Below are 23,626 nucleotides of genomic sequence, written 5' to 3'. Positions count from 1 at the left end.
ATGAATGCAGGCTGGTCGTTTCAGAAATCTCAAACGCCGAGTAGAAGGGCGTCAGACGAGCGATGGGAAGCGAGGAGAGGGAACAAACACGGACAGGATGAAGAAAAAAAAAATCAGAAGAGGAGGAGGAGCACGAGCCGGAAGGGGGGGTTTGGGGGGATAGATAAAAGGGACAGCCCTTCTTCTCTTCCTAATCTGCAAGATCTGCATCAAGCACTTCTCCGTACATGCACTGGAAAGCAACGGGACGCCTGTCAAAATGCATCAACCTAGCTGCTCTTGGTTCCCTACCTTGTGAGTGGTTAGCAAGGTGATCCAACGAACCAACACACGGCGTTTTTCGCTCATGTAAGAGACGGGCAAAACCTTGTACCTGCACAGGCGCAAACGACCAAGCGAGTCGAGGCGAGGCGAGACACGACAAGGCCCCTGGCTTCTGTCTGGGCCCATGCAATCAACATCTTTGCTTGCTTTTGCTCCGCTCGCAAATAGTAAAGAACCGGCTCGTTAGCAAAGATTCACACAAACGGCGTCGAGCTACAGCAGCAAATAGATGCTCAACGTCGCAGAGAATAGTGTCCAAGCGAAGCGGCTTATCCCGTTGAATTGTCCGCGTTGTGATGGTGCATGTACAAAGCGGGCGGTGGCTGGCCCGGTGATGCTTTGGGCCTCTTGTCTAGAGCGCTTGTCTTGTCATCTCCACTCGCAGTGTTGCTGTTATTGGCAAGAATGGGAGAGCTGAAGAGTGCTTGGGCCATGGGCTGCTATTAGGTGAGTGTCGTTTGTTCACTTGACCAGGCAAGGAACTGTTAGCAGATGATAGGCGGAACAGAGGGCATAGGTGTGTGTGAGTGTGTGAGCGACTGTGTGTGAGGATGGTGCGAGACGAGCAGGTTTCGCTTCTGCATCTTCGCTGTGGACGATCAAACAGCGGCAAATGTACACTGCAGGAGCGACGGCAGGAGCACCTGCTTGGTTTCGGTGCGGCAGCGACGCCGCCCAACGCTTCTTCGCTCCTTCTTCGGTGTCCAACTGACAAGCTCTATCTTTGGATTTGAGGCAACTGCTGGGTAGCAACTCTCATGATCTTCTTTTTCAGCCATCTCTTTCTCTTTTCTCCTCCCCACCGTCACTCTTCGTCACCCTCGACCCCGTTGTTGATTTTCCATCTCGTGTGCCTCCGTCCCCATCAGACTAACACAACCCTTGCTGGGCCCCCAAAACTCAGACAAACCTGGGGTTTGCGAAACCGCCGCGCTCCTCCACCTCGAACCCAACCAGGCTAGCGATTCACAAGCGCCACACAACTTTTCTCGTCGTCGACAGCGTTCTGGGCCTCCCCCGGTTGGCCAAAGACGCGATAAGGCGGGCAAGGGAGCAATTCATCCAATAGACTGGACGACGCGTCAACCAACTGCAGCGCCACCGTTTGAAGACGCTGCCATCGATTGGGTTATTGTTCTCGAGCACCGCATGAGCAAGTAGAAGGCGCAAGTTCTTTCGACGACCGCCAAGCGAAATACGGCTGTCGGGGTCCAAATTGCGCGAAAACGGCTGATGATTGAGCGATGGAGGGAGATAAAGGAAACCGTCGACCGGACTCGACATCCCGGTGCGCGCATGATGCTCACTGGTCACTAGCAAGCATCGCATCAAGCATGCTCATGCTTGCATGCAGCAGTGGACATGGCCGGCCATCCTTTCCTCCTCTCCCCGTTACCTTTTATCAGGCCGAATCTGTGAACGATCAACAAACGAGGGTCCATTCTTTGCTCAGAATCCATATCGTACTGTACAGTGACGGAGCCAAGACAGCCGAAGTGCATGCGTGAAGGATCATATCGGCCCCAGAACTCGGCCTCTCCTCTCCCCGCCCGTATTTTGGTTGCCTCATCCCGCGGGCTCTATCGGCCACGGACACCATCCCATCTCGGTACAACCACAACATTACAGATAACCAGACTGAGCGAATCAGCAGACGAACCGGGCGCTCACCAAGGATAACTCTATCAGTTGATGTATCACATCGTCCACATGCCCTGTTCCGAGAACGTGGGTTTCCGAAGTCTAATCATCACTAATACGACTGCGTTTTCAATCACCGATACGGTCATAACTCTCTCTTCTCGTTCATTGGCATTGATGGGTACCTGCCATGTGATCCGATATGGAGTCAACCAGCTGCAGGCATCGTCAACCACTGATCAATCAGTCAAGCTTTCGGTAACACGGCCACTTTAAGCTACCAAGCTAGCATCGACCCTCTTCTGCTTGACAGCGGTTCTCGTATATGGGGTCCTCTCCCCACGAAGAACAAGGGTGATTGATCCACTGCTGACGTACGGAGCATACGCGTCCAAACACTATTGCTGGGTTGTTTGCGTATTTGAACAGCTGGAGCCGCTCCGTTTGCTCGCCGAGACGGTCTGAACAGAGTGCCGTGATGACGTTTGAGCGCAATGTTTGGGACAAACCCTCCGTGAGGGCCGGCAGCGTGTGGGAGATTACAAACAAGCCTTTGGATCGAGCGAATGCTATCCCGTACATACATCACCGTTGTCAGGATGTCAGTCAGCAACCCCTCTTTTGACGGACGGAGAAGCCGCCTTGATTTCGTTGGCGAGGAACGATACAAACCCTGTCCACTCGTCAGATCTTTATCATGCCGGCAGTATCAATCAGCGTCTGACTGGGGCCATCTCCAGCTTTTCACGGTATCCGTTGAACAAGGTATTCCACTTCCCCGCTCCCAGAACTCGACAATAGTCCTATCTTGTACGAGCTTGTACGACTATAACAGGCACATGCTGGTAGATTGCCGAGTCGGACTTTGTGACTGTTAAGACCGCATATCACGACGGCTTGATTTGGAGGAGATTGATATATGTAACTCGGAAGAGCAGCGATTAGCCTCTTATCGTTTCTGATGCAGGTGAAAACAGGCACCATGTATCACTTGATCCGATGCCATATCCGTCCCGGCTGCTGATTTCGTGGAATTCCGCTACTCCTCTTTCACTCACTCAAGTGGTATTATGAGTCAATAAGGTGGACCATTTGTGGTGTTCCCAACATCATCATGGCGTCTAGCTGGACTGATGCTGAATCGAACTTCTATCAGAGCGTTTCTGCACCACTTACATTAGCCTGAGGCCATCAAGATAGTGACCTTGTGATGAAACGGTTTGCAGTTTTTTTTTTTTTTTTTTCCCCTGTGAACAACAAAGAAGGGATCGAATTGCATATTCGCCAATAATGGGGTCTCACTGCTTTCGCCAATTCTCGGCATCATAAAATGGGACAAAGCCATCCGATGACCGGGTAACCATCGAGTACGTCAACTGATAAGCCCACATCTCGGCAGAGAAGAAAGGCCTAGGAGCTGAAGCCGACGAACCCTAGCGGTCGCCTCCGCGGAGGGAGATGCAGGATTCCTGTCATACGGTACCTTTGCATTCGATGCCCAATAGCAGATGACTCGCTGTTGAAGGGCGCGCCAGACCGGCGGCATGATGACTGATCCAGTTAGTAAGAAAAAGTGGTTGATCCGGCCTTGACGTACAATAGCATCCAAATACACTCATCTAACGTGAATCACAGGTCTCAATTGAAGTCAAAGAAGAGAAGAACAGGGACGACCTCATGAACCGAAACGCACTGCTTGATTCAAACGCTCGGGTCAATCGAATACACATCCTAATAGCACCCCGGCCATGAAAGTGACGGCGGTAAGCACCCCGCCGGGCACGGCATGGACGAGATATCGAGATCTCATTGTTGGCTGACAATGTATGCCCTTTGTTGCCCCAGATTTGGGTCTATCCCATCAAGGCCCTCCGCGGCATCCTGCTCCACAACGCCCACATGGGACCCCAAGGCATCAGGTATGACCGGCGGTTCATGCTCTGGAGGGTCGGCGAAGACGGCGAGCTGTCCAAGATTCAGCTGGACCGATATCCCGAGTGCAGCCGCTTTACCCAGGAGATTGTCGGGGATGAGATTCACGTGCGATATCAGCCTCCGAGTGAACCCTTGGTACCGCCGAGTCCGGAGCAGAGCGCCGTGTTGCGCGTGCCTTTGGATCCAGACATCTCGCGGCTTGAAAGACAAGTCGTCAATCTCCACCAGGGGATGGTCAACGGCTACCGTATGGGAGCAGCTTACGGCGAGTGGTTCACAGCTTGCTTTGGCTTCCGAGTTGCCCTCGTCTACATTGGTGACGAGCGCCGTCCAGTATTGGGCACATTTTCGCCCAGAGCTCAGCTCGCTGCGCCTCCCACCCAACAAAGCTGGCTCTCCTATCTATCGAGCTATATATGGGGAGCCAAACAACAGTCCGAGCCCGAGCCAGACTGGTTGACCTTCTCCGACATGGCGGCCTACCTCGTCGCGAGCGAAAATTCGCTCCGCAACGTCAACGCGCGGCTCAGCAGCGGGCCCGTCGACATTGTCCGGTTCCGGCCCAACATCGTGGTCGACGGCGAGGGCGAGGGCGAGTTCGACGAGGACTTTTGGGCGGAGCTGTCCATCCGCGGCCGGCCTGCGCTCGCCATGACCAAGATGTGCAACCGGTGCACCTCGCTCAACGTCGACTACGAGACGGGGCGGTTCGGGGAGGGCGACAAGGGCATGGTGCTCAAGAGGCTCATGTCCGATCGGAGGGTGGACAAGGGGTCCAAGTGGACGCCTGTGTTTGGCAAGTATGGGTTTCTGGTGGATGGGCTGGAGGGGCTTGATGTCGCGGTGGGGGATGAGGTTGCTGTGACGAAGAGGACGAGTGAGAGGCCGGTGTGGGACTGGCAGTATAAGGATGCCAGGATTGCTCGCTTCTATCGGTATAGGTAGAGCAATTGGATCTGCTTTGCTGGCTGCTCATTGCTTTTGGGTGATCAAGGGGCTCTCTGGCCTACAATAGAACCGGCTCCCTTTCTCGATCATTACTCAGAGAAAGAACTTGGGATTACGCCGACTTAGATGGAAGCAAACCGATCTTCTCCATCAATCTATTTGCTATAGCGCTATGTCCATGGGGTTACATTCTCTATCGGCAACGGCAAAGGTCACCGTTGTGCTGCCTGTGCACAGAAGACCATCATCTCGCCCCGGCAATCTATGTATGACTACGCCGCAGTTCCTCTTTCCCGCTTGGTGCCACGATATTTCCAGTTGACGCAAATACTATTGAGAAAGAGAGAACATTGAATTGTAAAATGGCAGGGCAAGATGAGGCTAAGCAATATAAAACACCATCCGCCATCCTCGAGGCACTCGACGTCTTGGCTCGCCTTCCAATTCCCGCGTAAAATTACAACATAGCAGCCAACTACTTTTCTCTCCCCGTTGATATCTTCGTCTCCTCCCCTCTCTCCTGACTCTTCGTATAATCTGCCTTCTCTTATGATACTCCCTACAAGATCATGTATGGAAGACGCGTGAAATTCTTCATAGCCTGAACACAAAAATCAGGGAGGCCAGTCCTTGTTTCTACGCACAATCTACCTCCACGATGCCATGTGACGAGATTAGAGTCATGTCACCCCGCCCTCATTTTCTTCAGTTTACAGTGTGCAATGCTGGAGGATACAATTGCTCTTCGGCTCATTCGCGTCTCATCTTGTTCACTATCGAAGACGGTTGATAAGCTCAACGGGGTGTTGTTCAACGGTGTAATGGACAACTCCCGTCCCATACCAATAATACCTCATTCGTAGCGCCTTATGAGTACATGTATAGTAAAGGCCATTGGTAGGCTCTAGAACATGAGTGGCATGCGTCTTCCGACATGCTATGCTGTCTCTATGGGGGAAACGTGTTGAGAAGCGTCAAGTGTGAGGCTATAGCTACCAGTCATTATGTAATACGCTATCAGAGTCATCATGCAATTGAGAGTCATCGATGAAGATGGTTGATATGTATAATCATTGAATTCCATGTCTATTTACTCTCTATAGTGTCATGCTCACATGCCCAGTTTCGAGGCCCCTTGTCTTACGACAACCAATCTATACGTGAATTCAGGTACGTGAACCAGCCTCTTCCAATCAGGAATTCCCAGTTGCGCCAGAGTATTGATAAAGAGAATTGTGTCGTCTAAGTGGCGGAGAAACAAACCGAAAGAGCAGGGTCGGAAGCAAAAAAAAAACATCCTCAACCACAACAGAAACAGCAAAACTCCATGTGCCGATGAGAGAATCCGAAGACAAAGAAGAATAAGGAAAAAAGGAGCGAACATGAACGTGGTAACAAGACCCCAAGTCAAGCCGGCAAATTGCAGGCTGTTGTAACACAGAGCACACCCTTGGTGGAACCGAACCGGCTCCGGACGGTGGACAAAGAGCCAAGCATCCGCCTTCAGCGCCTTGCCCTTGCCCCTTCCTTTTGGAGAGGATATGTGGAATAAGAAGACCAATTAGTGCTCAAGAGGCCATCAGTGAGTCGTAGGGCCTCTATGCCGAGGTACGGAGGGCTGCCCGGCTGCGGCCATGTGTAGCTCTTCGCCGAATCGCACCTTGATACCTCCAAAAAGCATTCCATAAGCCTCAGCTGGAGTGTCCACTTAGAGGGTAACGCCTTGCAGGGGCCCTTGTCCGGGTCATGATGCGAGATGCCGTAAAGGGTGCGCTGGAGGAACCGCCCACGTGGGACTTGCAGCCAGCTGCGAGTCGAAATGCAAGACAGACAGAGACTGAAAAGACAACTTGGAAAGAGTGAAGCCGAGCGGGGGTCAGGTGCCGCCGCTTCTGCGAGCAATCTGCATGTCTTCAGTTATGATCCGGCTTGACCGCGGAGAAGACGACAAAGTGCCGAGAAGCAAGATGTTGATTGGCGAGATGTGCAGTTATAGTAGTCAAAGAAAGAAGAACAAACGGTACAAAAGAAAGTCATGATTCGTAGAAGACGTATCGGTCAGAGGGCTGTCAGGAAGCGATCGGCTCGCTGGGAATGAATGGATCGTCAGACGTAAATGCAGTAGGCTGCTTTCAGTGCTTTCCTTTCCATCTTGACGCGAGTGCCCAAGGAATAGGCGCGGTAGTCGACAGAGAAGAAGGGATCATCCAAAGGGCCTGCCATGGAGAAGAATCGATCCGCTCTTTGTTATCGTGATACCAGCCACTGCGAAGCTGACCCAGCTTAGGCTGCCTGAGTACAAGGGCGGCATAGGTGAAGCTTGCAGTATGTGCATTCGTAGATGGCCCAGTGAGGCCCCGAGCGGCAGTGCTGGCAAATCCACTGAACGAGAGTGTTGTCGGACTTGATCATGACAAAGGAGTGAGCGCAAGAGACGGCCATTGTCATGGGAGCTTGTTGTTGAGTCGTGATCGTTGAGAATATGAATCGAGTTGGGATGAGTTGGTAGACTACTTGTCAGAGGTGAAAGTGCCTGAAAGAAGGGGACACCTTGGACGCTTCTGACAAAGAATGATAAGAACCCAAATAGTAGGACGCCAAGTGACTTGGCCTGAGACGAGTGATGAGGGACGGGAAATATTGAGTCTTGGTATGGTTGTTGTCAGATCGTGGCTGCTTACAGAGACGAAGGCGCCTCTTAAAGTTTCCAACGACGAAGGGTTTCTCAAGAGACAAAGGTAGGTTGGGAATGGAACAAAGATCTTGTGGGAACGATCAAGGCTGTTGTTTTCAAGTAAATGGAATGGGTTCGGGTGTCGGGTGTTGTGAACGATCGACTGGGAGATTGCGAACCACAAGCTTATATGTTCCTCGGAGTCGTGACTCGGCGTCCGTGACGAGATGCAGTAACCGTGATCTCTAACCGTGAGTGTTTGCACGAAGATACCAGTAGCTGGAAAGTAGAAGCTGGTGGAAATTCAGGGATTGGAAGCTGGGATAGCACGGAACGGAGAGCACCCAGATGCCGGTAGACAATGCATTGACCAGTTGAGACGAGGCGAAGCGTATGGCATGGGGCCAAGTAGCAAGGGAGGGGTCTGTCTTCGATTGTCGATAAGCCTCCGGAAAGATGGGTGTGGGTTGCCAGTCCGGAGGCAGGATGACGAGCAGTATGACGATGAGAAGCCTCCCGGTGTGGCGACTGCGACCAAGTGACAGACAGACAGTGGCCGGGGTTTCAAAAATAGAACCAACCCGACAACGTTTGTTTGAACCTCCCAGGGTCGGCAAGAAGACGGGTATGCGGGAGCGGATGCCGCTAGATGTAACGCCGGAGGCAGTTCCGGCGGTAGAGAACTGCCGAGATTGTTTCTGGAAGGCGACGTTGCGGAAGTGCGTTTGATGGAGATGGACGGCTTCAGATGAAGACAAGCTCAACTGGATTCTTCAGCAGCCTGGCAAAGCTCAGCCAAGAATATTCTGTCTTGCTCGATTCTCAATCGTACCCTCCAGGTTCGCAGTTGGCAGTTGACGGCGAAGGTGCAAACAACCATGTACAGGGATGGGGAGGTGGAGGGGAGGAGGATTCGAAGACAAGGACGAGGATGTTGGAGAGATGGAACAAGAAAGAAACTGTAGACAAAGAGAAGAAAAGAGAAGACAAAGAGCGAGGATGAAAATGGTTTGGAAGGGCGCGTGGTTAAAGATCGAGCAAGGGATGAAATCGGGGTGAATAGAGAGGGAAAGCGCAGCCCCGTTTGAGGTCGACTCCATAGAAGGCAAGGATGCAGCATCATGCACATGCACAACCTTCAAGGTTGAAGTACAATTAATATAAAATATACGATGTACATGCAGTCCGCAAGGCGAGGTACCTGAGAAGCAAGAGAGGTACTGTACTTGGCGCAAGTACTGCGGTGTATCCTGCGTCCAACGCGTACCTCGAGGTACGTTCCCCAGAAACGTGCAAGACAAGGAAGGTGCTCTGCAGCCCAACTCTCTGCCTATCCTGAGGCAGAAAAAGCGAATGCCTCGTGAGCCTCACCTTGGGTATCGAACATACACACTACCAAAATAAGGATTTAGTAAACTACATCGCTCTCATTGTGTTGTCCTGAACGGCTGTCATGCCGACTCCTCATTGTGTTGAATCACTGCTCTGCTTTGCTTTGTCCTAGGCCGCGCAACTACATTGTGAGATGGCCTCTTTCGCACCTGCAGCTCGGCGACCCGGCGGAATGGAAGGGTGATCAGATCATCGCGTATAGCCTTCCAACCCTGGCCACTAGCCCTGAAGCAGTTGGCGACTCGAAGGAGATGTTGTATACGAAGCACACAAAGCTCGCCCGCGGACGCAACTCTCCGTTTCAGCCGGAACGATCGCTGACTTATGCTGGTCACGGTCCCGAATCCCTGGCCTGCGGGCGATTGACCGGGGCAGGCGAGTAGACGACAGAGCCGCAGATGCCAGGGGGTATAAACATTTCCAAAACGGTCAATGATAGACCCCGGTATGTCAACTGCAAGCTAGGTGGCAGAAGGGAAAAAGCTCAAGCCCTTCCGTCATCACTACTGCAACTCGGGGTGTATACAGCAGAACGTACGCCCCAAGTCCCCCCTCTCCGAGCTGATCCGCAAGCGCCGCTCAAGTATCCCGCGAGGAAAGCTTGGATGGGTGACTGGAAGGGCCTGACTGCCCGGAGACACGGGAGAGCGGGCTTCTCGCCCCTGGACTGTCTGGCACTAGGATGAGTGCCTGAAAGACGCAGCGGGTTACTGGACCGAGAGCTACTACAGGTAGTAAGAAGCTAAGCTGCGCGTACTCGTGATCCTTGGGAGGCAAGGCCTGATTCTCAACAGGAAACCAAGATGGGTGCTTTTGCTGGCCAGTTGCACAAAGCACGGCTCTGTGTGATGCTGAGTTGGCGTCTGGTGAGTGTCGACGAATGGCTTGGGCTGAAGCTGTATGGCAGCCACGTCTTGGTACGGGACTGATTCATGCTGCAATAGGCTGCCCGAATGTTTCCTCGATATGATGCACGTTCCAAGAAAACGTACGGCTTCTACATGCAAGCACAGGACACGCCTTGCTACCGGCAGGGAAGCATCTCATCGGGGCGTTGCGGAACACCCTGGCAGTCAGACATACCTACCTTACATCAGTACGGGGATGCTCGTACTTGTAGTACTTGAGATGCTACAATTACGGACGCACGACCCATCTCGAATACGCCGCCGCATGTTTGTAGCCCTACCGGTCAACTAGCCCCGCGATGAGATGGATCCCAACGAGAAGAGTTCTTACCCAGGCCCAGGTTGACGTCTCCAACACACTTGTCCAAGATGGGATCAAGATGCGCCGAAAGCGAGAGGGAAGGTGAGACGGGCGGGTGACAGCCTGCCTGCTTGTATGCCTGCTTGCTTGTTCCGGGTGAGCACTTACCGCACGTCTGCCGACCAAGATGCCTTGTCGCTCCCTCTTTTCTCTTCCCTCGCAGCCAGGCCGCAGCGCCGGCCCGGCGTGGACCGTTGACAGCGCCTCATGTCGGATGCTGTTTATTTAGGGCTCCTCGGGTGGGGGCTTGCAGGCATGGCTTCGTGTACCTCGGCGCCGTTTGGAGCTGGCACAGCGCCGAAGCTCGAAGTGGATGGAGAATGACGGCCAACCCTTGGAACAGGTCCGGAAACACGGAGGAGGATGAAGTAAGCCCAATCGTCGACCGAATCAGTCTCGCTGGATCTGTCCGCGGCGCCACGATGGCGGTGTGTTTTGCGAATGCCTATGAGGTAATTATGCTCTGCCAGAAGGAGGTGAAAAGAAGGCAAGGTATGGCAACAAGGTCCTCGGCAACAACAGTAAGACTAACTATTGCAGGACCATGGATCTGCTGCTGCTATTTATGACAAGGCTTCTCATACGATACTAGCCGCTTTCATGCATGTACAAGCGCGTACTCCGTACCTTGCCTTCTCGATGCATGCAGGTAGCAGTTGGGTACTAAGGCGCCCTCTTCCAAGGTAGCATCTTCGCATGCTCTTCCTGACTAGGTACTGCTAAGGTATGTATGCAGCAGCAGCAGCATGGATGAAATCAGGTAGGACTACTCCGTATGAAGTAAGGCAATACTGATACTGATCCACCAGCTCTAGGTGCGAAGCGAAGGAGAAGCAGTGTGAAGTGAAGGTGATTTCGTCTCAGCCCGGCTGCCCGGTCCGGTACGAAGCCCTTCAGGCCATCATCGGGTGGCTTGAGTTCCTTGGCCCTGGTCGAGGTACCTCCCCAGGCACATCGGCTAAGTTCCTAGCAGAATGCTGAACACAGTAATTCGACAGCCCAATTGACCAATAGGAATCTCAGAAGCCCAAGGCCGCATGTCAGGTACTCTGGGTTGTATCCCCAGCGTCTCGACCGTCGCAGAGCGGTACAGAGCACGGGGCTAGAGCATGGGACGATCCCGCCTCGATTGCCACCGACGGGCTTCTGCAGCAATGCAGAAGCTGCTGGAGCCGCGCTCACCGATCTGCAGTGCGAGCCCAAGAGCCAGGTCGTGTTACGCTGGCGCTGTTGTTTTCTCACTCAGCTGGGGTGACTAAGGTAGGTTGTCGTCCAGAGGTTGCGCGCGCCTCTGCAAAGGCGCCGCCCGCATCTGCCCTCCCTGTCTAGGCCTTCGAGCCAACATCAACAAGCGAGCCAACTCAAGCATGCAAGGTGAGTGCAGTACACGCAAAATGCAGAGAACGCCGCTTTGGGCGCCATCCGCAGCACCTCGCGCATGGAAACACCCAATGGCGTTACAAGAGGCTTCCATTTATTGCTACGTGTAAGTTATCATCTCTTGAACATCTTTCTTGCATGTCGGGAGAGGATCGATTGGGCTACTTGTCTAGGCATGGATCCAGTCTCGACCCGGGTCTGCGCAATTGCTGGTTATCTCGAGCCAGACCTTGGTTTCTGCGCGGGTTTTTGGGTGCCCAATACGGCAACCGCCTACTTCGTGCGAAGGACCGCGGTCTTGTCTCAGGGTGGTGTCTCAGACTGCCGCCGTTCCTCCAACACGTACGGATATCACACCCGGCAGGCTTTCTACCTTTAAGCACACCCCATGGCATGCCGTGAATTGCCTGACGTTCCCTCACCATGCTCGCCACTTTACAGCGCCCGCCCTGTTACGAGACAGGGGCGCATGATTGCGTGTGGGAAGAGCGGTTTGACGACCGGGCCATCTCCAATGCTTGTTCAGCAGAGAGGATGAGAAGGCCAAGATCATGGCCGTCTGGGAACCTGGCCTTAGGTCCCGCGGCCGGACAGACATCGGGGGAAGCGATGGACCAGGCGAGGTGTCTAGCGCTGTTGCCATACTTGGTAGCGTGATTCAAGACGATGGACAGGCCTCGACGTGGACTCCGTGTAATTGATGAAGCATTGCTGGAGCACACGGCAGGCTCGAGTAAGGTAAGGCAAGGTAGGGGAGGCTCTTCACAAAGCGGATGCCTGTATCTGGGTATTAGCCAGCTCAGTGGAAGGAGTTCCGTCAGACGGATGACACTCGGAGGCCACACAGTGTCTTCCACATGGCCCGTACTCAAATTAACCTCAGCTCAACAGGGATAGGATCCGTGCCTTAGCGAACAGGCCGTGAGAGTGCCAGCAAATGAAGTGTCTTGCCTGCATGCAATTACTTGCATGCGCTGGTCTTCGGAATGAAGGTTACTGTCCCTGAGACGTCCAACACTGGCCTCTTTGTATGGCACAGGTACCGTGTTGTCGTGAGAGATGAGGTATCCAATGCTATGAGAGAACGCCTCGTTTCAGCTCCTACCTTTTCGACAGATCACTTCGTACCTACACGCTGCCCCGCCCTGGTGGTTTCAGCAAGCGCAGACAGACTTATGTATCTAAGTACGAGGTACAGGCCAGCAGGGAGCTGTTTCCCTATTCTGAACTTTGTACGTCAGCGGACAGGTACTGCTAGGTAGGCTCTTTCCGTGGCTCCTCCTCTCGTTGCCTCCCTTGGAAACTGTTATTTTTGGTTCGCCGCCAAAGTTCCCAGAAAGCAGGGCTTAGGGGTCCAAAAAGGAAAGAACAAGAGCCGATAAAGGAGGAGGAAGGAGGAAACAAGAAAAACAGGGAAGAAGCCGAAGCAAATGAGAAGTGATGAGTAGAATCAGAGGGAAGCAGAAAACCAGATTCTGCAAAGGAAACAGATACGTGGTTACGTGCGAGGCGCTGCATCTTCTCACAGGTGCATCCACCGACCGCCAATGGCATCGACGCTTCTCTCTTCGACTTGTCACTGCCACCACCGTTCGTGTCTTTCTCCCCTTCTCCTCCTCCGTTTTCGTCCTCTCCCTCTTCATCTTGGTCGCATTCTGATACGCGCGACTCCAGCCGCCATCTCGTCATCTCGTCAAATATCATCTCTGGCCCTTTCCACCCCAGTGAAACGGCCAATCATTTCCGCAGCTACCTTTTCTCGTCTGTCCTCTTCCTGAAACCCCGCATGGCTTGGGTCGTGGACAAACATTCCGGAACCCCTGTCGATGCAGCTGCTCTGCCCAGTCATTGTCGGAGTGTGCACCACTTGCCAGGCATGGCTGATGTGCAGCACTGCGGTTGTACAAAGCAATACGTACTTGCACGTACATGCTTGGATATGCCCGCAAGGGCACGCAAGACCGCCCCGTTAGTCTGTCAGTCTGTCAGTCTGCCCCCTCTCCGAGTCCCCAGCACGGGGTGCAGCAGCCAACGAAGAGAATCCCTGCCCTGGTTCACGCCCCATGCCACATGAACTCATCTCGAAGTGTACAACAGGATCGTGCTGATACATGTACATACAGGCACATACATGTGGCACTTGCTTGCTGCCAACCAAACCCAAGCCGATCTACGATTTGTACGCCACCTTTTGCCTAGGTACCCGTGGCCTAAGGCTAGCGACGTCCTGACAGCGCTTTGTCACGTCGACCACGTCAACCTCATATGAAGGACATACACCAACATCGATGCTCGACAGTTACACAACCAGTACTTATTGAACACTGGAAAGTCGATATCGAGCCTCTGCCTATCTTGCAAAAACCATTTCAATGAGCGACGAATTTGAACAGCTCTGTTTGGCGCTTCGTACAAGCACGAAATGTCGTCGCACTACAAGGGTAGCACTCGGTGCTGGACTTCTCCCCCCCCCCACCACCCACCGGCATCCTACGACACGGCATTCTGACCTCCTCCGTCCATACGACTCAAATTTCCAATCGCTCAAGACAAGGCCTCTTGTTAGACCTGCATGCATGCTGCCTGGGTTATTACCGCGGCCGATATATGACTGCTCTCTTGATTCCTCCTCTCTAGGGAGCCCTGCAACATCCTACATGAAGCGTGAGGTCGGCTTGTTCCTTTGGGTGCCGTATCCGAGGAAACCATTGCAGTCACGCAGCCCAGCTAATCGATGTCCCGAGCAGCACGGCGTGCTGAGAAAGCGACGTGTCGTCTTCGCGCTCGAATCACTCCCAAACATGATTTATCTTTCAGAGGCAAGGTAGCAAGCGGGTCAGCCAACTGCAAGGCGTTCACACCATCACCACAGCGGGCTCGTATGGCGGCATGACCGGAACACATCCCGGCAGCACCAAGTGTTGCATCGCCGAGACCCATATCACGATTCAACCCAGTCAACTGGTCGCTGTGGCATCCGAAAACTATTCATTGGCACCAACTCAAGCTGCAGGGCTACGCTGATCAACATTGCATTCGCCTCTTCAACCGCTGGCCTGCCATGTCCAATCACAGACGTACAGCCGGCCATTGAGCGTACATGCTTGGATGGACATTCGCAAATGAATGCTGCGCCATACTTGTACGTGATTGAGACACGTAGTCAACTGCTCCTGATTACGCCAAATGCAGCAACCCCGGCCGAGATGGAGGGAGAGGAAAGCGGCAAGTAGCAGCGGCAGGCTGCAACGGCAGACAACAACGTCCCCTCGAACACAGTTACATGGGCCTCCCTCCGACTACTACGCTCTTACACCTTGTTTTGGCCCTGCACGCGGCTTATGAAGCCATTTATACGACCTAGTATTGCAAACTTCCTCCTACAACTTGTACATTCCTACTTGCAAGCATGGCCCTTGAACTAACAGATGGACAACATAGTCTCATGAGCCAGACTCTCGCGGTGCAGCTGAAGCATCCATTGGATGTCAACTTGTTCAGTTGTCCGTGGATTGTTGCTCGACACATACCGGTGCCTTCTATATGGGGACAGCATTGTACTTGGGAGTCGTCATGAGGCGTCAAAGGTAGTTGACCTCTACCCGGCAGTCTAGCCATCAAAACATTGACTCTCAAATCGGGTAGGTTCACATTTTTCCACACCCTGGAACTTGACATGGGCAGGCTTCCTATCGACCCAGCCCGGCTATCGGCTGACAGGGCAAGGGTCTGCCTTGGCAACTGTCGGAGTACTTGTAGTACCAAGCACAGAGCACTGCGTGCTCTATTGCCAGACGAGGCTACACTGGATGACATGGAAAGACAAGTCCCTCGGTCTGGTTGTCCATGCCGTGAACTTGGATTCTGTTCTCATTCTTACCCGCACTGCCAGCGCATCATGTGATTATTGCTGTGTGACATGGACTATTTGTCCTTATACTTTTGGGCACTCCATATTCCCGGCTGGAGCTGATGATCGAGTCATTTGGAGATGCTACAGAACCACCATACTCTGAAGGCATTCCCTGCTTCTGATGAGAGGACTCATATCTGAGACTCGAACATCAGCCAGCAGCAAGATACCCTGTCAAATTGCCCCACAACGTTGGTTCGAACTCATGAGGATGGCCGCGGCCGAAGCGAGGCCTTCATCCGACGCCGGCGCATAGTCCAGCTTTAGTAGCAAGTTGGAAGCCCGGGACGTTGGCCGATGGAATGTCTTGAGGCTTTGCAAATGCTCATTCAGATCTTATGGCATGATGAATGCCCGCGGGAGTCGGATAACATCTGCGCCAGGCGCGCCCTGTGACCTGCTATGCACATTACGACTCTGCAGCGGCGGGTTTTACACAAAGCCTCGGGATTAGTGAGCTTGTCCTCTCGACACTCTATGGACAACAGGCGCAGCCGACGCAGGCAACGTACTAGCCTGCTTGATGTCTTCACTCGTGCCCCGTCTTGGACACCCTGATATCATATGGACGGCTTCACAACGATGGGTCATTGCAAGAAGACCCATTCTTCGACAGGCGGCAGTACAAAGTACTTTGGGATGGATACATCACGTACTGACGATCATGGCGCAGAATAGCGTTCTGGAAGCCAGGTCGTGGACACGGATCCCCGCTGACTCAAGACTTGTTGCTCGCCGACTTCCGACCGGTCGGCGTTCATCCTGAACAAAGCTACCGACTCACCAGCGTACTACATTGCAATTCGATTCGCCGGCCGATTGATTCACTTATACGACAGCGTTAACTATCTACATAAGGCTGTCGGGATTGTAGTGCTTACTACCAATTGTGGACGGGAACAGCAAAAGTCACGCCTCCTTGAACATATGGGTACACACACGTAGAGCTTGAAGTCGCAACCCATACGTTCGATGCGGCGCCGAGTCCTTTCGCCCGCTGACATAGAACTTGTTAGTGACAATGCGAGAAGTGCCGAAGCCCACGTGCCCCGGCCATGGCAACACCCACTTTGAAGCTCATCGAGGACGGGATATGATGCTCCTAGCAGTGGCATTGATTCCATAGCCTCTCCGGAATACCCGCAAATTACTAGGTACTGCCTATTCTCGTGCCACACCCCCAGCGGCAGCTCCGGATTCCTTGACGGCATCACGGACTATTAACTCCTGGATTCATCATGCTGCTACTAGCACCGCTGCGCCGGCACGCTAGACAAGCCCCTGAACCAGCGCTAATGCAGCTTCTCCCGTGCCCAAGTTCCTGGGTCTGCTCATTATTGCTTGACAGAGGGTGTGTGGCCTCTGTCATCTCTGAGCGTGAGACAATGTTCATCCTCTAGGGTGTTCTGCCGAGCGCTTCTTCGAGGCCGCTGCACGGCTGAAAGCCTCCCGGCTAACCGTGATCGGTCTAAAACACACGGCTTTCCCGCTGGAGGGCAGATGAACAGACCAACTCCAGCGCTCGAAGCCCTCGGCTTCGAGCTGGCATCTCTGACGACATTCGACAAGGGTGCTTCGTTTGTTGTTGGCTTTAACGCATGATTGCTGACTGCTACTACCAAGAGTGTAGTGAGTGGTACTATTAATGGCATAACTGTAAGTACTTTGTACGGACTGCTGCTGCGGTTGTCACGTTTTGGAAGAAGGTCCATTGCGGAGCTATATCCTCATGATTACCTTTTAGAAAGAATCGCTTATTGTACCGGATGAGTACAGACAAATTGTCTGATGAAGGTACTGTCAGAGCAGGAGGCTGCCATTTTATGATCTTAGGTGTGTTTGCTGACACGCCCAAGTCAACAAGCGTTATGAGGTCATCCGGTATCATCTGTTAGTGCTAAGGTAATACCCCTGACATTTGTCCCACAAGTTGTCAGAAAGAGAACGGGCATTTATTTTTCTAAAGGGAGAGAAAGACAAGAGTAAGTGAGCCTAAGAAGGAGTTCGATCTACGGACAAAGAGGCCTCCGCGATTCCCACCCAACAATTCCGATACCCACGATCCCAGACAGAGAAAAGAGACAACACAAAAGACAAGAGACAACAACGCCGCCGATTCTATTATGCTGCTTATGCCCATCATGCACCGCCCGGCACATCATCTCACCTTGTCGCATGGCATGGCGCTCCTCCCACTTCGATCCCGATTAACGTGGGCGAGCGCGCGTCATCTCCACGGACTATCGATCCTTCGTCCATGAATCAAACTCCGACTCTCTGGAGCGCTGGGTCACCTCTCGGGCATTTCTGACATGTCACAATGGAGGCTGAATCGGAACACATGACGACGAGCTGTTTCCGCATCAACTACTGAAGGCGGCTGTGCCAGCAAGCAAAGACCACACGTCACGCGTCGCCTGCTCCAACATGCTTCAAAACCAACAGCAATCGTCATCAAAAATAGTGTCCGAGGTAAGAAGGCGCCGACGGCCATGACCATGACGGGTGGTGACCTGTAAGGATACCCTAGGGGAAACGCCCGCTCATCCCTGGTGGAACGAGAGTAGGAAAGACGAGAAAAAGGAAGAAGAATCAAGGTTGTTCCAAAGCCAGGGCACAACGCTGTCACCCCCATCGAGGATGAGCGATGTGCTCCGCCGCCTTGTAGGGCTACGACTGCTGCATGGTAACCCATCACGCACATCAAGCGGGATTGATTGTCGCATCCTTGGGATCGGCGATAGAAGCAGCTTCGTCGGCGGCAAGCGCATTGCTGATGGTGCTTTCGCCAATGCCAGCACCAGCGGGTGCCATGTTCTGAGCGATGACCGACTTCATCTCGAGCCCCCCCTCCTGGTCACTCCCCTGTTTGTCGTGCTCTTCGAAGGTGAAGGCATCCGACAGGTTGATCGCCAGGAAAGTCTTTGGCAATTTGACCCTGCGAGTACATACACATTAGCCATACACTGCCCGAGTGACGAGAGTTTACATGAAGACAGAACGAAACAAACAAGAAACACGGAGAGTAGCGTTAAAGTGAACAACATACTGGTTGAACTTGGCACGCAGCGTCTTAATCACTTGCAGCCAATCAAGATGAGGCGTGAGACTCCTTCGCGGCGCGCATCCGATGCAATGCCTGCTATCGAGCTGGACGTGCAGGGGATCGAAGACATGGCAACCAGGACTAATGGTGATGCGGATGCTGTAGGCAAATGCGGGCTCATCGCCCTCTTCCGGCGGCGGGTTCACTTCCGACTCGTACAGCTCGAAGCAAATCTGCGAGAGATAGTCCAGTTCAGGAATGGTGCTGCGACTAATTTTAGTCTCAATGCCGCCCTCGATGATGCAGTTGAGCAGGGTGTAGATGTGCGACTCCTTGGTGAAGTAGAAGAAGGACTTTGCGTCGTTGGAGGCCTGCATCTCCTCCAGATCCTGGACAATCTCCTTGAGAAGTGGAAGGGACGTCAAGAGCCCGATTTCCAGCTTCTCACTATCCGAGATGCCGTACTCCTGCGGGCAGATGAAGTCAAAGAGAATCTTTGCCAGTCGGTAGAGCTCCTGAAGCGGCTCATTCCGTGGATCTGTCTTCTCCCCCACGCCACTGTTGCTCTTGTACAGCCTAAAGTACTGCTCAGGGGGGGCCTCATCATTCATGTGGCGGAGGCCGTTGAGGAAGGATCGTCGCCGGAAGAGCTTCCGGACAGTCGCTGAACGGTTGGAACCTTCATTCTTGTCAGAGTTGTCGGAAGAAGAAGCTCCGTTGGCTTTGCCATCATCCGCCGCCGCCGCCGCTCCCCCTTTGGCATCCTCGCCGTCCTTTGCCTTGCCATCTTTGACGCCGTATTCTTCCTCGAGCATGCTCCTCGGCGGGGTAAAGACCCATTCCAGGAACTGCCGGTTGTGCAGAGCATCGAACTTCATCGTGTCGTAGAGCTCAGAGATCTTGCTGGGGTCCACCTTCTCTGCGTCGCAAAACTCGGCAAACAGCTTCTCCCACCGCTCGCGGAAGAGCTCCGCGTCTTCCCCGCAACACCATCTGGGCTGAATGTTGTTGACGGCATTAGCCTGCGATAGCGCTGACGAAAGCGACGAACTCGATCCCTCCCCATTGAGCTTCTCGGTGCTTGGGTTCGAAATGGCATTGAGAGCCGTGGCGGCATTGCTGCTGTGCAATTTGCCGTAGTTGTACTGCAGCACCCGGCGGTGGAAGTTCATCAGCTGCACGACTCTGTTCTGCACCTCTGACGGTTCGGGCATGTTCTCGGGCCACGCGAACTGCGCCGGGCGTTCGTTGCCCTCGCGCAGGAGCCCCTTGAGCTTCTTTTTCACCTTGTCTGTCTCGTCCTTGGCGGCGTTTGAGTCGTCCAAGAGGTCCTTGCGGATGGTGATGAAGTCCTCCGGCAGCTCCTTTTGGCCCAAAAAGGAGCATGCCCAGATCTGTGCGCTGGCGGTGACCCGCCTCTCAGAGCTGCTGTAGACATGGACCTCGTCGAGGATGTCCCTGTTCAGCAGCATCAGGTCATTGCGCATGTTTTCGCCCAGCTCCTGCGACTGGTACCGCGCCGAATGAGTCGGCTCGCCACCCCATTTGACGATGAGCTGGAGCTTGTCGAGCACGAGGCTCTCTTCGGCGGCGGTAAACTTGGACATGGTGACTTCTGAAATAGAATCATGCCGCTTCGGGGATCGCCCCTCACGTGTTCCTGTATCGCTTCCAGGGGCCATCGGCGTGTCCTCGCCAGTCTGGTCAACTGACTGGGGAGTTTCCTCAGTTTCCGGTGCGGGCTCCTGCTTCTTCTTGCGAAACATGGGCTTGATCTGTACTTTGGTACCGGCCCAGCTTCCCTTCTTCACGAGAACGTTTCGGAGAGCTCTGAGCTTCTCTCGGTCCTCGACGCCTTGCAGGTAGGCAACATCTACGGCCTGTATCACGCTCGCCAGGGCAGGCTCACCAATGAGGAGTACCTCTTCCTGGTGACCCTTGAGTAGGTCGATGAAAGGTTCAGTATGGAAAGTAAACTTGTACTTTTGCTTCGGAGTCCTGTCAGCATGCCTGATGACCGAGACCATGCCCTTCAACTTCCACGAGTGTTTAGGAGGTGGGGGAGGGGGAGGCGTGGGTTCGGCCTCTGCTTCCTCCTGCGGCGCCAGAGCGGTAGGAGACTGTGATAAATCCTTGCTAGACCTGGGTGTGGACGAGAAGACGCTGGGCGACACGACATCTGTAGGCGGCAGAAGCGGCTGCGGTAGCAAGGGGCTCCCTGATGTACTTTGGCCAACCGACGTCCGGTTGCTCTCGATTGCAGGCGATGCCGCACCGCTAGGGGCAACTGGGCCAGAGTCAGCCTGGATGGCATGCTCAGGTTGCGTCGAACGGTTGTTTTGCTTGGCAACAGGGATGGGTTGGCTGGTGGTGGCGCCCGTGGTGTCTGCGGCTCCTCCTTGCTCGCGTTCGGTCATGGATTGTCCTGCCTTGGCAATGGGATCGACCTCCGAAGAAGGGGCGGGCGAAGCAGCTTGTGGTGGTGACGTTATGGTACCGCCACGGCGAAGTCTTTCTTTAATGAAAACTTCTCTCAGAATTTTGGCACAGTGCTCGTAATAATCCTCGTTATCCTTGACGAAGCTCCAGCCGTTGACGTCGATAACATAGCTCTTGCCCGAAGCCCTGAGCAAGTCGAACCCACAGACCCTTTGTCCAAAGGCGGTCGAAATCTTGCGGGCAATTTCTCGTTCTTCAGCACCCAGGCTCGTCACGTAGCGCAGCTCCTTGCCATGCGTGTTCCGCCTAACGATACCATCGACAACGGGCGACTTGCGGGTTTCCGCGTGGCAATACGAAGGCCCGACAGTGTAGGCCTTGACATCTTCGGCATTGTCCACCTCCATGAAGCTTTCGTAGATGTAGCTGCTGTCGGGTTCGGTAATGGCCCGGGGGATGTTGAGGTCGGGGACGTACTCGGAGCTCTTGTTCCCGACCTTTCGGAACAGCTTGCGTGCTCCTCCTCCGGAACTCTTTGGGAAGTAGATGATGATGTTGTGATCCTCGCCGCTGATGGGTTTCTCTACAAAGGGCTTCTTGAGTAGTGCTCCATCGACGCTGAGAACATCCCCGTCATCAATGAGCTCGACTTTTTTTGGTGGCGGATTCTTTTCGGGGTCGGTCGGTTCCAGCGTGACTCCGGATACCTCCTTGATGTATCGTGTCATCTCCGGAGTAAGGACCTTTGGCCCACCATCCCGTGTCACTTCAAGCCGCTTGGGCGTGCGAACTTGAATCTTGTCAAGCAGACGCAAGCATGCACGCCGGTCCCAGAGTATCTTTTGCATCGGCACATCGTTGACGCAAAAGGGCTTCCTCGTCTTGATGTAAGCAATAGCCTTGTCCAAGGGAAACCCGTCAGAGTAGAACGATATCAGATAATCACTGAATGAGATTATGTTAGCAAATGTTGCATAGTCTACTCGTTTCGTGCCATGCGGTTGATCGTCAAGGGAATTCTGGCACTATGCTCTTTACGTATACCGAGGACAGCTTTACTTACCACATTGGCCAATTTTCAACCTCTGTTCGCAGGATTCAAAGTCAGTGACACCATCTTTTTAGGACACTGTTGGAAGAGTTGTTTTCCTCTTTTTCTATTTCCGGGGTAGAAGGATCTTCAAAATTGACATACCTTCGTCAAGAATGGTCTTGTCGCCGAAAACCACGACATCGAACTCGCGGTTCGCAATCAGACGATTCAAGATGTTTCGGCTCGGCTTGCTTCGGGCTTTGATGTCGAGAGCGCAGATACCAATGACGCCCAGAGGCGCGGGCTTCGCTAAAATGTGGCTGTCAGATACCGCTTGAGGATCGAATACGGAAGATGTGCCGTACCTTCTTCCTTCTCTCGATGGTGAGGCCCTCGTTCACTACTCGGGCTCTGGCTGCTGTACGCAGTGCTTCCGCTGAATCGTCTCTTTGCTCTACTCCGAGAGCGATCGGGCTGGCTGCTTCGCATAGCAGTTGTTTCGGATCGTTGGTTTCGCCGGACCAGATCGTGATGTGAAGACTGCGTCTCTCTTGCCGCAAGGCTATGGTTGTTAGGAGACCCGTGTCCTGACGGGTTACCTGAAGAGGTGGTCACGGTGACGCCGGACAACGCAGGCTCTGACTGGACCGAGGCTGGCCCTTTCCCAGACGACATCAGGCTCGGTACCGATCGCGGAGGTGGAACTTGATCAGGCACCGGGTTAGACTGCGGCGGGCTGATGACACCACGAGCCGAAGCCAGCGAGTATAGCGATGTCCCCGACAGGCGCTTGGAGCGAATTGAATGGGAGTCTGAAAACGACGACCTAGAGGCCAGGGCTGGTTCGGGGAGTGCCGCGTGGTTGGCGGAAGCGTCTGAATTGGGACGCATTCGCGGGGTGTCGCCGTCGGCGAAGACCTGGCTCTGCTGCGACTCTCCCAGATAGAGCTCCTCAGTCAGGGCTTCAGAGGCGGTCGATTGTCGTCGGCTGCTGTTCCAGGTCGGTCGAGCGCCTTTGAGAGGGTTGGAGGAGTGAGGGCTGCTGGAGAAGCTAGGTCGCTCGGCGTGGACCTCGGAGGTGCCCGGCTCGGCATAGCGGCTCTTGCTGCTGACGGAGCCCGTGAAGGACGAGACGGAGACGCTGCGGGATTGCCTGGACGGCAGGGTGGAGGGCGACGAATTGGCGGCGCTGGCGTCGTACGAGGCGGGCGATGGCGGTGGCAGCGGAGCTTCTTCGTTGGTTACGGCAGCCTCTCCAGAGCTGGGCATCGTGGGGTCCATGGTCTGCCACCAATGATGGGTCAGGTTATGAAAGGAGCTCTCTGCCGGGCTGGAGGTTGACAATGCAATTCAAGCAAGGTGCTGGCCGTGATGGTTCATCGGTCTGGAGCCAAGCAAAGTAGAGGGGAGAGGAACCTGGGACAAGAAGGGAATGGAGTCTCCCGCCGAGCAGCCTCCGGGAAGGAGGAACCCACTCTGTGTGGTCAAGAAATTGCCGGTCGTGGCTGCTAGAATCGTGCAGTGGCAGCTGCAGGCGGTGACATCATACGAGAGCGGTAACGGAGGAAACACGTGGAATGCTGGAATGGGTTCGGGTGAATTGAGGGACAAGAAGAGCCCAATGCGAGAGAG

General features: G+C 53.9%; 4 protein-coding genes across 4 annotated transcripts; 2 read left to right on the top strand and 2 right to left on the bottom strand.

Moving 5' to 3' along the window:
* Positions 1–3,713: 3,713 nt before the first annotated feature.
* Positions 3,714–4,845, top strand: CCMA1212_004483 (uncharacterized protein; the record flags this gene model as incomplete). The annotated part of the gene is made up of 2 exons (XM_073701783.1): positions 3,714–3,719; positions 3,811–4,845. 2 exons carry the CDS (start codon positions 3,714–3,716, stop codon positions 4,843–4,845), a joined length of 1,041 nt encoding a protein of 346 aa, XP_073559438.1.
* A 1,506-nt stretch (positions 4,846–6,351) lies between these two features.
* CCMA1212_004482 (uncharacterized protein) lies at positions 6,352–7,358 on the bottom strand (the record flags this gene model as incomplete). The annotated part of the gene is made up of 3 exons (XM_073701782.1): positions 7,149–7,358; positions 6,961–7,064; positions 6,352–6,759 (listed from the first exon to the last, which is right to left on the bottom strand). The coding sequence occupies exons 1-3, from the start codon at positions 7,294–7,296 to the stop codon at positions 6,352–6,354; spliced, it is 660 nt and encodes a 219-aa protein (XP_073559437.1). The 5' UTR covers positions 7,297–7,358.
* Positions 7,359–15,004: 7,646 nt separating this feature from the next.
* Positions 15,005–15,930, top strand: CCMA1212_004480 (uncharacterized protein; the record flags this gene model as incomplete). Its single annotated transcript, XM_073701781.1, has 3 exons — positions 15,005–15,120; positions 15,209–15,543; positions 15,733–15,930. Exons 1-3 carry the CDS (start codon positions 15,009–15,011, stop codon positions 15,928–15,930), a joined length of 645 nt encoding a protein of 214 aa, XP_073559436.1. The 5' UTR covers positions 15,005–15,008.
* Positions 15,931–18,179: 2,249 nt separating this feature from the next.
* Positions 18,180–23,275, bottom strand: CCMA1212_004479 (Inositol hexakisphosphate and diphosphoinositol-pentakisphosphate kinase; the record flags this gene model as incomplete). The annotated part of the gene is made up of 5 exons (XM_073701780.1): positions 18,180–18,414; positions 18,526–21,906; positions 22,025–22,046; positions 22,157–22,303; positions 22,360–23,275. 5 exons carry the CDS (start codon positions 23,273–23,275, stop codon positions 18,180–18,182), a joined length of 4,701 nt encoding a protein of 1,566 aa, XP_073559901.1.
* Positions 23,276–23,626: the final 351 nt, after the last annotated feature.

Source organism: Trichoderma ghanense (assembly GCF_004382785.1).
Source record: "Trichoderma ghanense strain CCMA-1212 chromosome Unknown scaffold_4, whole genome shotgun sequence".
NCBI lineage: Eukaryota > Fungi > Ascomycota > Sordariomycetes > Hypocreales > Hypocreaceae > Trichoderma > Trichoderma ghanense.
The sequence above is the reverse complement of the archived record's forward strand: the minus strand, read 5'-3'. Positions and strand labels throughout refer to the sequence as shown.